We start from the raw sequence: 16,094 nt of genomic DNA on the forward strand, positions 1-16,094 counted from the left end.
ATTATTTATTGAATACTAGAAAAATATATACGGCTGTATATATCCATACTAACGCAGATGCCTACACACTTCGATATCTTCCATAGAATAATTAAATGAATTAGTAGCAGTTTCGAAGTTTATGCCATCTGCAATTACAAAGTCGTCCCAAGGGAGGAAAGTAAAAGTTTAAATGTTAAAATGTAAGTTTAATTTCGGCGGAGGAATTGCACGTTCTATCCCGTATTGAAGGGAAAGGTTAAGCGTAGGCGACTCCTCTCGTCCAGATTGCGATACCATAATTAACGTTAAGAGACGATTAACGGCGGAAAGTTTGTTACAATCGCGAAATAAAGAAGTTACATCAAGCCCGAGCGATTTTCCTCGTTAAAGTACACTACGCGGAGAGCTTCGTGGTGCTTGCGCTGCACAGTTCGTAAATGCGGATACATTTATGCAAAAAATACGCGGCTCAAGCGCGGAATAGTAAAAGCATTTAAACGATTTGAAAAGATAATCGCGTTGCCATGAACTCGTTGCATTTCTTAAGAATAGAAACGAACGCGCAAAGGCGATTTTAATTTTGAATAAAGATGCACGGTCGGACCCTCGTTATCGTCACGATCGTCTGCTACGAAAGTCGTCGTTCTACAATTTCTCAATAAGTCGAGCATTATTTGATTAAATAATGCGAGCGCGTTCCTGCGAGGATAAATCGACCTCGTCCAATGGAATTGGCTAGACGGTAATAATGGAAACGATGCGACCTGTAACAATTGATGTTTATTAAAACACGCCAGGTTCAATAGCGCGGACGTCTCGTACACCTTATCATCCGTTAACACAGCAGTCGCGTCGATTGTCAATTTGATATAACCATATTGAATTACTATGCAACGACACCTGACAGCGAAGTGGCAAGAATTATGCAAGCTGTATAATATATTCAAAAGGAAATAATCTAATCCGATGTCGCCTCGTATCACGTAACACTCGCGAACGAAATTTTAAGCGCTCGCGGCGTCTAGAGAAATGAAAGATGTCCGGACGTATGAGATACTTGGCACGCATCCTCGATTATTTATTACGCCGTGTCCCAATGATGTTTAAACATGTTTTGGACGATTGAGGATGATTTAAAAATAAAAACCTAGTAAAAGAAAATGCAGAAAGGGTAGATTCAAAGTGATTTGTTTGAGGACATGGGATGTTGTTGGCAACACGCGCCCAGCGAAGATTAATATTCCGTTCAACGTTCGCTCGCGTTGTCTTTGTTCGGTTCGCGGAATCCTATTATTTTCCGATCGCGTACCGTGCATGTATCAATGCAGTAATTTCCATGGAATCGATCGTGTCTTGTAACTTCGTCACTCGACGAACCAACCGGCAGCTTAACCGTCCGACGCAAGGTTTCCTATCCGACATCGCTAATCAAATTCCGAGAATACGATAGAGGCTTCTGTCCGATCAACGCGAAATGTCTGTCCATGTACGGAAAATTATTCCCATCGTCGCCGAGAGCACGTGCTCGCGTCGTCGCCGACTAAATATAGTAATCTCCGGACGCGTTTGACTATCGCAATAATCTTCCACTTTCTAGAACGAGCTCAAAGACGCGGACAGGCGCATCTCAAAATCGACGCGTTCGCACGGTTAATGTTTATATTAACGCGCGTTCGATCGTGTTTCGCGCGAAATCGGACGTCATTCGAATCGTTTCGAGCAAACGTGTAAGAAAATCATCCGAACGAGTCCTTTCTAATCGAATGTCTCACCGCGTCCAAGAATATACGTATGAGTCGCCTTTATGGCTCATTAAAAGACTCTAAGTCTTATTAAAAGACTATATTTTAGTTAAGTAGAATTATGTTTAAAATATTGTATTCAATTATATTTAAATCATATTTAAAAATAACATTTGAAATCGTATTCAAATCATATCCAAAATTAATATTTGAAATTGTATTTGAATCGTATCTAAAATTAACATATAAAATTATATTTCAATCCTAAGTTATATTTAAACGACTCGGATAGTCGTTTTAGTCGTCGATTAAGGGTCGATTTTCCGAGGGAAAACATTTTCGCGAAAGTACCATTAAGAACAACCGAGATACCTCTCGCTCCTTATTTCGGTCTAACGATAGCGGAAAGTCACGCGAGAAAACAATGGCGCCGATATACGTAGGTGACTATGTATGTACAGAGCGGAGTAGGAACAATAAGGAGGAAGATACAAACCAGTGAGCACAGCGCCAACAAGCATGAAGAGAAACCCGAATGCCGGAAGAGCAATCTGACAGTTCGCAGCTATTACGACTCCAGCCACCATCAGGCCGCCTTCTATCTTCTCCACCCTTAACCGTGATATGGGGGTCGGACATTTTAATTTTGCTCCAAGGCTACCACTCAGCGCACCCTCCTCAGCCGCCATTGCGCTGGGCCTGAAACCATTCATAGAAATGTCACTTACTTAGCCGTTTCGATCCTACAGAAAGTAATTATGAATTTTTATAAAACAATCAATTTTTGTATTTAATAATTTCTCATAAAACGCACGGTTTAAATATTATTCGAGATATATCAGTTATTTGATATAGCATGCACCGTGCGTCAGAGGGTGGAATAGTGCATTTACATCCCCTCTTTTGTTGCTGTTCGCGTTTCCTTCCGTGAGGACAGACGGTGATCGGCTATTGGTCGAAGACGGTGAAGAAGGTCGACGTTACAACCCTCTATTCATCTTCGTCACCCTCTTCGGCCAATAGCCGATCACCGTCCGTGATCGTAGGAGGTACAAACTGCAGCAGAAACGGGAAAGTAAAAAATGCTGCGCCTTCCTTCGACGGACGCACAGTACATACGTATGTGCATAAATTGTTGATGAGGACGACGTTGCCCACGATTCTCCATATAAGATTATACATTTCAGACAAAGGAGGACGCTTCTTATGCTGCTGGCTTCGTTTAAGTTCGTCTCCAGGTCATTCCTAATAGAGAAACGAGTTCGTTCCAATGAAAACCCGGGGCTTTCCAGTAGGGCGTACTGAATAGCGGTAAGTAGACTACGGATCTTTATGCGTTTATGGTATATTTAAGCATGTTAAATCTAAGGAAACGTTTACGCTAAATGTAAAGAATTTTTTTAGTCGATGTAAAAAATATTTAAAAGATAGTTTCTTTCTTCGGATCTCAAAATTCTAATTCGTAAATCACGAATCGATCATGAAATTATTTATTAGCGATGAATAAACCTATGATTATTATCCGAAACAGGTTTATTCAAATGACGTCTATCGACTGTAATTCGAATCGTAAAACGCTCGAAACCAGTCGCAGTCGACGACGAAGGTTATTGTAATGTAAATTTTATTAGATTTTTATGACACTCGCATGAACGAGTTCATAAGATTATCATCGCAAAAATATGCGAGGGAATCGTTATGCACTATGCATAAACATTCATTCTTTATAAAGAGAAATGTTTCTGGTAAAAAAAAGAATGTGAAATAGACGAGATGTGAAAGTTAATAGCAAAAACACTGTTACAATTACCTGTTTCGCGTAAAAATTGTACATAATAATTAAACGAAGAGATATCAAAATTTTATATTAATGATTTTTAGATGAATTAAAAGAGGAATATGAAGAAAAATATAATACATATATATAATTATGCAAAATATTGCGAAATTCTTAACAATAAAAAATATTTATAGATTTTCATATACAAGCATTTTGAAAAGCATGAATGTTAAGAGTATGTACGTGGAGAGATAATTATAAAAAAGAGAATTGGAAAAAAAAGGAGGGCTCAGCCGGGATTTGAACCCGGGACCTCTCGCACCCAAAGCGAGAATCATACCCCTAGACCACTGAGCCGCTCATGACTTTCTTTCTTTTATACCGATAGTCACTAGTCTCTTCCATATGTTGCACATCGATTTTATTCTACGTTGTAACTAACAATATTTAAAATTTGTGTTAATTGAGAGAAAGAAAGTAGGATTTACTCGTTAATAAAAAAATTGTGTTAACAAATTAGAGAAGTTTAAAAAATAATGCAATTTGAAACACTACTAATAGGAAGTATAAAGTACCAGAACTTTAGCCGAAAATATAATGTATTAAATACTATAAAATACTGATAAAATAATACTGTAAATGTATCATTTACAAGTAGTTTCACAAATATCTTTCTTAGTAACACGAAATATTTTCGAATAAAATACTACGTCAGTTTTTTAATATAATTTATAGAGGTTATCGTCGATTCGTTAAAAAATAATAAATGATATTACTACGGTGTAGAAAAATTAAGAAAAAAAATCGGGCTCAGCCGGGATTTGAACCCGGGACCTCTCGCACCCAAAGCGAGAATCATACCCCTAGACCACTGAGCCGCTTGATCTCAAACGTCCAAAGAATAAGTCATTTCGTTCGTATCGTTTTTTCAATGTTCAATCGTTAAAATCCTTTATTATTTATACATAACGAAGCAACATTTCATCGCAAATATATATCTCTCTATTAAAGAATCTCTTTTTCGATCATCTAGAGTTAATAACAGCTGCATGCAATAAGAAAAATCTTTAATACATTTAAGACGATGTTAATAAGACCATAATGGTACAGTAATTAATTTTCTTATGATCTTAAGCTTTCTAAAAGCTCGTAACATACAGTTAAAAAGTTCATATATTATTTAGTGGCACGAACTATATAAATCGTGTAGCAACCAGTCATTACCAATAACATTATATAACCATTTCGGTTGGTATTACGATACAGATGTAGCACAATAATTCAGTATACCATTAATAGACTTCCGAACAACTGCTGCAATATGTGAAACAACAAATCAAAGTACAAGAATGCTGCTGATTTCTTATATGATGAATATTATAACAAATTACGAATTATTTCGTCGGAATTATCTGAATCGTTGACACATCTGGCTGATTATGAAACGAATGCACAACGATTCTAGGTTCGCAAACGTCGCGGAACCGGGGGACGGGTAAAAGCGTAGGAACCCGGAATCGGTCACGTGCTAAGAGAAAGTTTAACTCCTATATATGGCGCCCTTAACTTTTAACTATAATTTTATATATCCACGTTATATTAATATATTTGCGACATCTGTTTCCAAAAAGAAAATCTATCAAATTAATATGGTATTTCCCTTTGCTATAATTAGGATGGAAAATAATTATTTTTCGTTCGCGATCGGTTTACGCATTATTACTAGGATTTTAATGTTTTTTTTTGCACACGAAATTAAAAGCCGAAAACGTTGAGCTAATCGTTGCACGCGCTGCGACGAGTCCCTCGGCTACCTTGCAGGATATTTTAACGTCCCACCTGGCATACTCCGTAGATTTGCACAGCCACCGATATAGACATATACGAGCGCGCGCGCGCAAAATTTGTCGTTCTATTTTTAAATCTGCGTTCTTTTTTTTTCTATTTGGTTTCATACATCGTCGTGGATTTAACGAGGTACCCTTTTCATTATGCGAAGCAAGAGGTCGGCTTGCTTAATGAAGAGCGGGTAGGTTGGCCGACGTTAATTGGGCGACGGAAGCTCAAAGCTCTAGAGCTTAACTCTGTCGCGCAAAAACCGGCATCCCTGCTCTTTTTCAGATCTCCGTCGCGAATGCCACATTGTTCATGTTTGTGCCATTGATTCGTCCCGGCGCTGCCGTGGAAAATATAAACGGAAGGTGGAATTTAGCGGCGGGAACTTTATCCCAAATAGCGCAATAATAAATCGGTTGTACTAAGTTAGTAATAATAAATCAGTAATAATAAATCAGTGAAAATAATATCTTACGAATCGGTAGATCGAAATTGAACGTTCCTTTTTGTCATTAGTAAATTTTTAAGGATTTTCGGATGGTCGGAGGCCTGACGGAACGAAAACGAACGGATGAAAATCTGGAAAGTTGTGATTCGCAAATTGAAAAATTGCAGTCGAAGCACTTTTCCCTCTAACAAGGGCGATTTCTCTATTTCTCGCAGTGTCAAGAGTTTCTCATGTCTTTCACGCGACAGAATAATCGCTACCGTGAAACCGGTTTACTCTCACTCGCCGGTGCGAGACATTGGACCCGATCGTTTAACACTAATTCGGGCTCTACTGCATTCGACGCGTTTTGCCATTTTTGAGCGAACCTAAATTCTTCTGCTTTTTTTGCGCGCGATGGAAAATAGTCGACGCGAGAGCGTTCATTCGAAGACATTATCGAGAAGACTTTTAATCGTAAAACTCTTAGCTTATCTCGTTTTAAAAGAGTTATAGATACTATTCGAATATAAATATCTGAAATTCTTGTTCGATTATAGTAGCGTTATAACGTCGAATAACGAAGAAAAGTAAAAGTTAAAAATGTTCACTGTTCCAGTAAACAAAACTATATTCGTCTAACTATTCGAGTGTAAAACGAGCGACCATCACACCGACATGCGTACCCTCGCTATAGTATTCGAGGATCATCTGCTTGGATGAGTGCACCGTGGGGACGAAAATTTCTATTGTTTAAAGCGTGTCGAACACGTGATAATACGACGCTGCATTCGATCAGTTAATGATCCAACAGAGGGGCCCTGAGTCTACTAAAACCGGGCATACTTAAATTCTCCAATTTCCAAAATTAATAGATTCTTCAGAAATATATTTCGAAAGTATATTTATCGCCTTGGTTCAACTCTCCGAATTACACAATACCAAACACGCGAACAGCCTAACGACAGCGGCTCGCGGCGTTACAAAATGCCCATCTAAATGGACAAAAGCTATTTTAACGACCGTCGGAAAGTCTTCTAATTGGTATCGCGAGTTGCCAAAGGTGGTCTTCTATCACCGAAAAGAAAAGAACGTCCGCGAGTCGATTTTATAAAGTCTAATGAGTAGACTGTGGACCTGTGCGAAGACTAAATTTGCATATGCCATAAATGCATAAAAATCCGCGAGACCGTTAATAGATTCGTAAGACCGTTCCAAAGACCTGTTTTATGAGCTAAGGTACGTAGCTTCAATTACTGTACCATGAAGAGCTCCGTGCTCCAAAACAACCATTACAGTTTTACAATTCGTGTCGGACGTTTTCCTACAAGCTATACTTTAAGATCTGGTAGATGTTGTTTCAACGTTTTATGTTATAAATATAGCCTTCGGTACCTAAACTTTCAGATTATATATTCTTCTTCTTCTATATTATTATAAATACATTGCAAGCAGAATGGTCTAAAAAAAAGTTAATTTGTGGATAACAGAGAATAAATACTACAAAATTCGATATGCTATTCCAGTGGCCGGTTCTTAGTCATTCTGCTATATTATTTACGTAGGAAATCTAAAACTAAGGAAATGAAAAATTATGTAATCCGCAATAAGCGTTATACAAATCGTACCGCGAAAATACAATGACGACTTCTTGCACCGCGATGAAATAGTTACGAACGCCATTTACGTAACAGCCCTAAGTTTCACTCGTATTTGTGTTTCGCTCGAAGGAACTCTTCAAAGATACATAAAGTTACCTCAAATAAAATAAAAAGCTTTATAGAACATTCATTACTTCGCTCGCTATATTAAAATTTTTATTTCACCCGTTTCTCGCTAAAAATTCATTTTTTCGCGAAACGTTTTAAATAAAATTGAAAGCCGTCCGGCTGTCCACAATATTCAATGAATAATAATATGTACGGGACGTTCTGCCGCGCGTACATTATCGATGCACAGGCAGAAGTCCCCGCAAGGTCTGTCAATTCCAATTATAAACTTCATTCAAACGATACCTGACAGAGTCTGGAGATCGTCGTACACGTGATTCATTGACAGGCAGACACACACACTCGCGTAACAGATATTGCATATACGCAGCAAAGATCGTGTTGCATTACGTTTAAATTCGAAGGCGTAACTCGTGCGGTATAAAATATTTTTTAGTAAAATTACAAATGTAATGTTTGCCGTCCAGTAATTAATAACCTGACATAACCTGACAATCCATGTTATAGGTGAAGAAACCATTGGCGTCTATGGACAGCAAAGTTCTCCAGAAACAGGGTAACATGGCCGCGTGACGACATAGCAGGAGGCTGGCAGAGGGGAGAAAGAGCGGCAAGGTATATTCGTGTGAGGGAGACGATGACGTCGTCGCGTCGTGTTCGTGACATCTGATATATAGTTGATGTGGGTCTATGTCTACGTGACGTCACCCCATCCCTAGACGTAAGGAATTTTCTTTAGGTAGATCGTTGTTGTAGAAGTAACAATTCTACCAACGATAAAAGCTATCCAATCAATCCTAGAATTACCGCACCCTAAACGCGAGTAATACATATTAACCCTTTGAACTCGAGTGACGACTCTAGAGCACCAATGAAAATTATTACATCAGTCTCAATATAATTCTCCCGTCTCAAATTTATCCGTACTTAACTGTTGAAACTGCAGCTGTTAGCCACGAGACTCAATGTTATATGCATCAAGTGCAACCATGTCGCACAAGACTGAAGCATATAATATACAAAGAAAAATGTGTGCTATTACCCTAGATAATAGTTCAGTTGGCCAACGCGTACAGTAAACGCAGTTTCGCGACCACATCCGTCAAACGCATCCCAATTAGAAAATTCTGGATTCCACGAATCTATTCATCCCTTGATCACGCGACGCGGTGTGACACAAAGGCAACGACACGTTGAAAGAATAACGCGGCGCAACGAATCCAACAATAAGTAAAATGACCTTGCACAAAGAGTGGCCAGAGAAACGGGTCGACGACCGCTTAGCACGGCTCGCAAGATGCAACGAGGAACGCCTTTCTACAGCCTTGACTGCAACCTCCATTACGTTGCTGCCAGCTTCGTCGTCACGTGTAAACGTGCACCGAATGACGTATCCTCTGTCGTTCCCTGACGGCACATACGCTCGCCGCTGGCCAGTTAACGCGCGCCCGTTAACGCGCGGCCAGATATTTTTGTTGTCGTCGGGCTGTCACGATTTATCGAGAACTTTCACGACGCTGAGCCCGGCTCGGCCGCTAAAAAAATTACCGATCACCGTTACTCCGAGGCTGATGTACTCCGAATCCACGGTTTACAGGCCGTGCGCACCTCTTCCCGGATCAAACTCACCCTTTCGCGGATCGCGTTCGTCTTTGTCAAATTATAAAGAAATAATCACGATTTTTATCACCGCGGAATGACTGAGAAAAATAAAGAAAAAAGGATAAAACAGTTAAATATTAAATTTAGAGCTAATTCGCTAAATCCTCGATCATTTCGTTCTTTTCGAATTCGATTTCGAATTGGGCTACGACCTGGCCCAGCATTGTACGAACTCGCCGGAAGCGCATATCCGTTTAGCTTTTAGCGTGCTCATCGGAGCGCGGAGAGGAGACTGCAACACGCTAATAAGCTTCCTCCGACGCCTCAGAATCCCAAGACTATTATAATAGTTGGCCATTCATCGTAACATTAAATTTCTAGATCGTTGTTGGAAATTTCGGGATCTGGATGCGAATTGGCGGACGAAGTTGTTCCGCGGAAGTTCTCTCCGCGGACGCCGAACGGAAACGCTCGAACGACGCGGTGAACCTACTTCGGAGGTTATTATACTGACCTACGGGGTTTTATGCATTTACGAGGAAACAGAGTAGGCGGACCGGCAAGAACTACGGGCACATCAAAGAAGTTCCAGGACGCTTTTATATTATTAAAACCGTATAAAAATGGCTCGACGCAACGAACGAGAGCGCCCATTTAATTTCTGTTCCATGAATTCGATGCGGAGAACTCTTATTTTCCAGTCTAGTTATTATTAAACCGCGGTTTTCATGCATCCATGACAAACGCGAGCAAATAAGATGCAAAACTGTGAATAGAATCAAAGAGAATTAAAACATTGCTCGGCGTACTAAAGTTAATAAAAAGGACAGGATCTTTTCTCTCATTCTATTTCTGTCATTTATAATTTCTATTTCGCCTAAAGGTCTGACAAATTACAATCGCTAATAATCTCTTCAAACTATGGCGTGGGAGGAATTAATTTACCATTTTCGATCGCAAATAAAATTCGTTTAAAATTAGACATTTCTATCGGTTTTTCAGTGGCGGATTAATCAGAGAATAATGAGTTCGAACGGCTCGCGTGGATATAATTATCGAAAAGCGATCGAATCGTGGCGCGCGACTGGAATTAAAACTGTCAACGTTTCCCAGCGTCAACGACCTTCCTAAATTCGTAGTTACCTCTCGTCAAAAGATCATTCGGGGTCTGACATTCAACGTTCGGAACGAAGTGTCTGTCCACACGCGAACGAATGACGTGGACGGATGTGAAACTGAATTGGCGCAATGACCATAACGGATGCCTAATGCAGCAATGAATATGCGTCGGGTTTCCTCAACGTTTAAAACAACGATGGACGCGCCATGGAATAGGCCGGTTTGTTGGACACGCGAAACTTTGCCGACACGGGTAAACGAATCATCGTATCGCGTTGCATTACGTTAACCGGAACGTTTTGCAGTTAGCAAAGGGTATCGCAGATCGGTCGGACAATAAACGTGAAGGGGGTTCCGCGAGAGGAAAAAGCCGGAGGCGGGACTCGCGATCATCACGAAGGATCGTGTCCGAGTCAGGCGATCATATACAGCTTTCTTATAAACGCATAAGACGATCCATCGATTATACATACGATTCGTAATTACCGCGATGAAATGACCAATGCCCTCTAGTATAAAATGTTCGATTGCATTGAATGCATCGCGATGAATAAGCATCGGAGAATCATGAATAAACGAACGTGCACCGGATTCTACGTATTACGATTTCGCCTTCTTTTTTTTATTATCCGGATCACCTGATTTCTATATTTTCAATTTTAAATTTCAAAACTCCGCCGTCCGTCGCGCACCCGTTTGAGTTTCGCCTACTCGTTTCTGCCGTAAATGCCTATAATCTCCGGTCGTAAATAAAATAGCGTCTATCGCGAACCTACGCTTTCAATGTTTTCACAGAAATTCATTTTACAATCGAAGTTTCGCTAAATATCCTAAACCGTAAAGTAAGAATAGAAGTCACGTTGCACTTTGCACAAGTATGATTGAGATGGAAGAAGGTACTTCCACTGGAAAGAGTATCGCAGGCAGGATGTCGCGCAGGCACGCTGCTCGTCGCGGGTTGTATATTTGGAGTGGTCTATTTTTAGAGGGAAAGCTCTTCTTTTATTTCTATTTTTCTAGTTGTACAAATGTTGGTCGGTCTAGCAGCCGAATCGACTAGGGAACCCCTCACGGCGCATACGCATCCGAAACGAATTCGTCGCACACTTTTTCTCCGTTCGCATCCCGTTATACCAGCGGCAACGCGTTCAGATTAAGGTCATATCAATCTACTCCGTCGTGGCCTTGTCTCTACTCGCTTCCACTAACGTTGCCGCCGTAATATATTTTTCTGGTTCACTGACCATTACCGTTTCCTCAAATCAGCCGCGCTGCATTATCGATGCAATTCCGACGTTCGACGGTTCCAATAAAATATGAATTTTATCGAAACGCGCGCGCGTCATACGCCGCCGCCAGAACTCGGCCGATACGCGTTACCGCGTCGACCGGGGAAGTCGCGTTAAATCAGCGCCGATTAGAGCATTAGGCGAAAAATTACTCTGTCGACGGAACTGTGACGGGAATGTTTAGCGTGTACGAAGTTTTTCGATTCCTTACGTAAGTCGTGCAGAAGCTGTTCGCTCGGTGATTTCATCGTTCACGAGTGTACAATTTACAATTAAGAACATATTACTAAGAACTTTATTATACTGCGCGTGTCTGTACTAATTTAGCTATTTTGTCACCTGTTCTTTCTATGCTTCGAACAATATTGTATGTAAATAGTAACACGGTATCGGTCTAATTGCAGAAACGCAGTCAAAGGTCTGTAAAAGTGCAGGAAACTGCGTCAGAGATAGCGTTTTAACCATAAAATCAAATAGACTGCATTTTGCTTACGTTCCAGTCAAGTGTTTTCGTTCGGGACTCTTCTCAGTGTCGAAAAACTGTTTGCATCATCCCGGAGTCAAATGCGACGAGAAAACGTTTCACGTTTCAGCTACTAATCGAGTAATATTCTCGAAACCCGAGGCGAACTCGATTTCGCCACTGAAGGCAAGCCGTTTCCGAAATCTTTTTCACTGATATATCTATCGCGCTTCTAACGATATCTGTCCTACGCAATTTTTGGTCAGATTGCAGCAAGCGTGATTCTCGACGTGTGGTAACACAAAGGGAGCCCACGGTGCCCCGGGGACCATGTTGTTTGGTTTGTTGATAATTTCCACTGCCGCGTTTGTACTTTTCTACAGACGGCTTTTGTACGGGAGCGCGCGCAATCTATAAAAGTGCATGCTGCGCGCCCGGGAACAGAGACCTTTTATACGCAGGTGAGAACGTGCAGCGACAATTAACGCGTATATAGGGACGTATGACGCTCGGCTATGTCTGACCGGTGCCAAATCATTAGGCTGCGAATGCGCCGCACGTGAACGCAAGAATCTGTTCGGCTACGACGTCGCGGACCTTTAACACTTAATTGGTCGACGCTTTGCTTTGTCTTTCGCGGCGCGGTGAAAACTTTTGCAATTGTTCGCGGAAGGATCGATACAAAAGAAATTCCGTTTCCCCGTTGCAAATTGAGAGTTCTGCGACGTACGACGGCTGTCGCTAGTTTGTTAATCCCGGTGGCACGCGTCGTACATTTTTTGTATTTTAAATCGTGGTTTCGCAGAAGCTGAATATCTTTATTTATTATTTATCGAGACTGCACGGTCATTCGTTCGATAATCAAATCTGTACGCAAGCAGATATTTTTTAATTCTTTTAAAAATACTATTTTTATTACGACTGATAATATTGCGGATCTCTTTGCGTATAATAAATCTTTTCTGTCGACGAAACAGGAATTCCAAACATTCTTAGTCTTTTATAATTGATTTAATTAATCGGGAATAATATAATCGAATTCCTGGAGTCTTCTAATTTGTGTTTCACATAATTATGTTTGCTATTAATAAATTCCATTACAAAGGCATGAAGTTCCTCAGTCTGCTAATAATATTGTCTGCATCCTAAGTAATGCACTGAAACTATACAGGGCGAGTTACCTAACTCTTTCATCACTTTTCTCGCGAACTACATATGTACACTCCAAAGAAGATTGCAACTACCGAGCAACTTTTCTTCGAAGCATTGTTTCAGCGTGTAGTTTACTAAAAACATTAAGGTGAAAGAGTTCAATGATTCAGCCTGTACATTAGAAACAGAATCATTCTCGAAGAACTCAAGACTCGGCGTTTTAAAATGTGAATATTTCATAAAATAAAATAAATGACTGTGCTAGACCTGTATCGAATAAGAAAGCACGTCGCAATTAAGAAATGCGTTGGACAGCGCTGACAGCTTTTTAATTACACCGAATAACAAGGACGAAAACCAGCGGCATAAACAACAGGAGCCAGCGCATCGGTGGCTCTCCGACGATAATCAATAAGAAGATGTATCGTTAGCCGCGATCAGGCGTGATTCTGCGAGCAGTATGGACCATTGGTCACCCCACAGTAAATAACATGTCTCATTTTTGTTTAAGGAACACGCATGTATTCCTTATATAAAATGATTGTTTAATCGAACACCGCGCTTCGAACAAGATTAATCAGCTGTTTCATAAAATTGATTCAAAGATTTCTCTATTTAATCGTCGAACGACTCGATTTAAAACGGGGAGATCATCCCCCATTCGGTTGACTAGGTGTTCACCCCTTGCACTATGACTCCTTTCATGCCGCGTTGATTAGCACTTATTTGTTCTTAATATTGTCAATAATAGGGCTAGACAATCGTTGTTCCTTCTGCTATTTTTATTTAATTTAATTATTAAACTTTGATCACAGAAGAAGTAAATTTGATTACGATTTAAAAGAAATTAATAATTATTTAGTAGATTTTGCATGAAAGCTTTGTCACGAGTCTGACTCGTTGTTATAGTGCAAGGGGTTAAAAGTGTTTCGAGTAGTCACCGATTACTTTTCGCGGGGCGTTTTATCTAAAGAAACAGTAGCAGATCGAATAGTGGGTATTCGATCGTCGGTTTGAATGAGGAGAAACACCGCGGACCGATGGTAATCGGAATCGGAGTCGGGAACCGGTTTGCCAGATCGAACGAAACGCAACGAAAAGAGAAACACATACCGAGCAGGGTTATCGCTGGGAAAGTGCGACTTGTCGGTGTGAAACGGCGTGCCGAACGTCATAACCGAGCAGGTAGACAATCGTTCCTGTCGTTGCCGCGGATCCTTGTCGGTTTTCCGTCGACTCTTGTTACCGGCCGAGCGTGATTGTCCGCGGCCGCCGAACAGTTCGGCTAGTCAGCTGATCGCGCGATGTTTCATCGCTTCGCTCACTGTACGCATTATCGCTAGAATTTTCGTGGGAACCGCTTCTTCTTCTCCCGTGACTCTCCGAGCCTCGGCAATTAGGCCCGGCGATGCAACACGGCTCTCGACCGCAGCGGACTGGTTACAACGGATACGGTTCTCTCTCTCTCTCTCTCTCTCTCTTTCTCTCTCTCTATTCACTTTGCAGACACCGTGTGTGTATATCGGCGAACGAGTCTCTCGACAGGCTGCTCGAAACCTGTTCGCCTCTTGCCGCGGCTGTGGTGTTGCTGTCGCTGACGGACCGAATCGTCTCTTAAAACACAACAGACCCAGCAGCCTGGCTCTCTCTCTCTCTCACCGTTCACACTTTACTCCGTTGTTGCCCAACTGCGTATCACAGATAGCTTTTTCCACTTTACGACCGAGATTCCGCGTTCACAGCGTATCGCGTCCCGGGAATTGATTTCGAGAATATCGCGCACAGGGGCAGCCCGACCCGACGATCCGCGAAATTAAATGCGAGGGGGACGCGTTCGCCAGACGGAAAGAGACGAAAGAAAACGAGACGAGACGACGACGACGACGACGACGACGGATAGGATACCAGAGATCGGACGATGCTAGAGAAGACGAGCCAGGACGATACTTCGGTACTGTCACGAGTAACGGGATCGAGGCGCGGTCGTTAAACACAAATCACGCACTGAGATTTAATGAACCGACACACTCGATCAACGCAGCAAGTGCAACGACCTGTCGTCACTCCTTCCTTTTCTTTCCCACAGGATCCATCCGACATTCGGTTATCCGTGGTCGCGGCGTCGAATTCTGGACAAGCATTCGCGGAACGGAAACGCGTGTGCACAAGTATTGGTCGCGATGTGCAACGACTGTGTGCAACTCTCTCTCTCTCTCTATCTCTCTCTCTCCGTATGTATATATATAGATATATATGCTTCAGTATATATGTGTGTAAAAAAAGCAGAGATCCGACGAAAGCCGATCACTGCCGAGACGCAGCGAAAACGAGCAACCGACTCCCGTCGCGTTTAACATCCGACTGGCTTCGAGGAAAGTCGGCCTGCCGAACGTCACCCTCTCCTCTCCACTCTCGTGACCCCACACCAACTACCCCGGCCGCGCCATCGCACTGCCACGGGCCGTGTCACTATCCTCAACCCTCCGCCTATACATACATTCACGTACAACGCTGTGCACGGTATGCACTCCGGCTGCTCCGACTCTCCCTCTCTCTCTCTCTCTCTCTCTCTCTCTCTCTCTCTCTCTCTCTCTCTCTCTCTGTCTATACGCTCTTCTACTACTACAGCATCATATTGCCGCCTATATTTACGCTCGACGAGAACTCCATTCGTACACCTACAATTATTTTATACCGTTCCTACTTGCTAATTGCAATTAAATCAACACTAACTTCAATTAATCCTCCTCCATTTCTAATGTCGATTCGACACCGTTTTGCAAGTTACGGGAGTTTATCGTTCGGCTAATTTTAGGAAAATACATCCCGAACTTTCGGGAGCTTTATTTTGTTAACGCGAACTAGGATATAGGCGCCCAGCGCGTGACCTATTTTTCGTTTAACCCTCGAGAGGCTGTATATTAAGCCGTGACATTTTTTTCATAGTTGCAGTGACTAGAAATTTTTGCAAT

At 41.6% G+C, this 16,094-nt stretch overlaps 1 protein-coding gene and 2 non-coding genes across 6 annotated transcripts in view; all 3 read right to left on the reverse strand.

Moving 5' to 3' along the window:
* Positions 1–16,094, reverse strand: part of LOC144474697 (uncharacterized) — a 49,622-nt gene that overhangs the window by 26,790 nt on the left and 6,738 nt on the right. For 3 of the 4 annotated variants that reach the window (XM_078189843.1, XM_078189842.1, XM_078189845.1), the window contains exon 2: positions 2,221–2,423. In XM_078189843.1, the coding sequence (XP_078045969.1) occupies positions 2,221–2,423 (203 nt within the window). Of the gene's footprint in view, positions 1–2,220; positions 2,424–14,235; positions 15,517–16,094 lie in introns of those variants that run through there. The other variant, XM_078189844.1, reaches the window with a different exon arrangement.
* Positions 3,790–3,861, reverse strand: Trnap-ugg (transfer RNA proline (anticodon UGG)). Its single transcript has one exon. It is a non-coding gene; the product is annotated as a tRNA-Pro (tRNA).
* On the reverse strand, positions 4,311–4,382 carry Trnap-ugg (transfer RNA proline (anticodon UGG)). The gene has a single exon. It is a non-coding gene; the product is annotated as a tRNA-Pro (tRNA).

Source organism: Augochlora pura, chromosome 9, assembly GCF_028453695.1.
Source record: "Augochlora pura isolate Apur16 chromosome 9, APUR_v2.2.1, whole genome shotgun sequence".
NCBI classification, from domain to species: Eukaryota; Metazoa; Arthropoda; class Insecta; order Hymenoptera; family Halictidae; genus Augochlora; species Augochlora pura.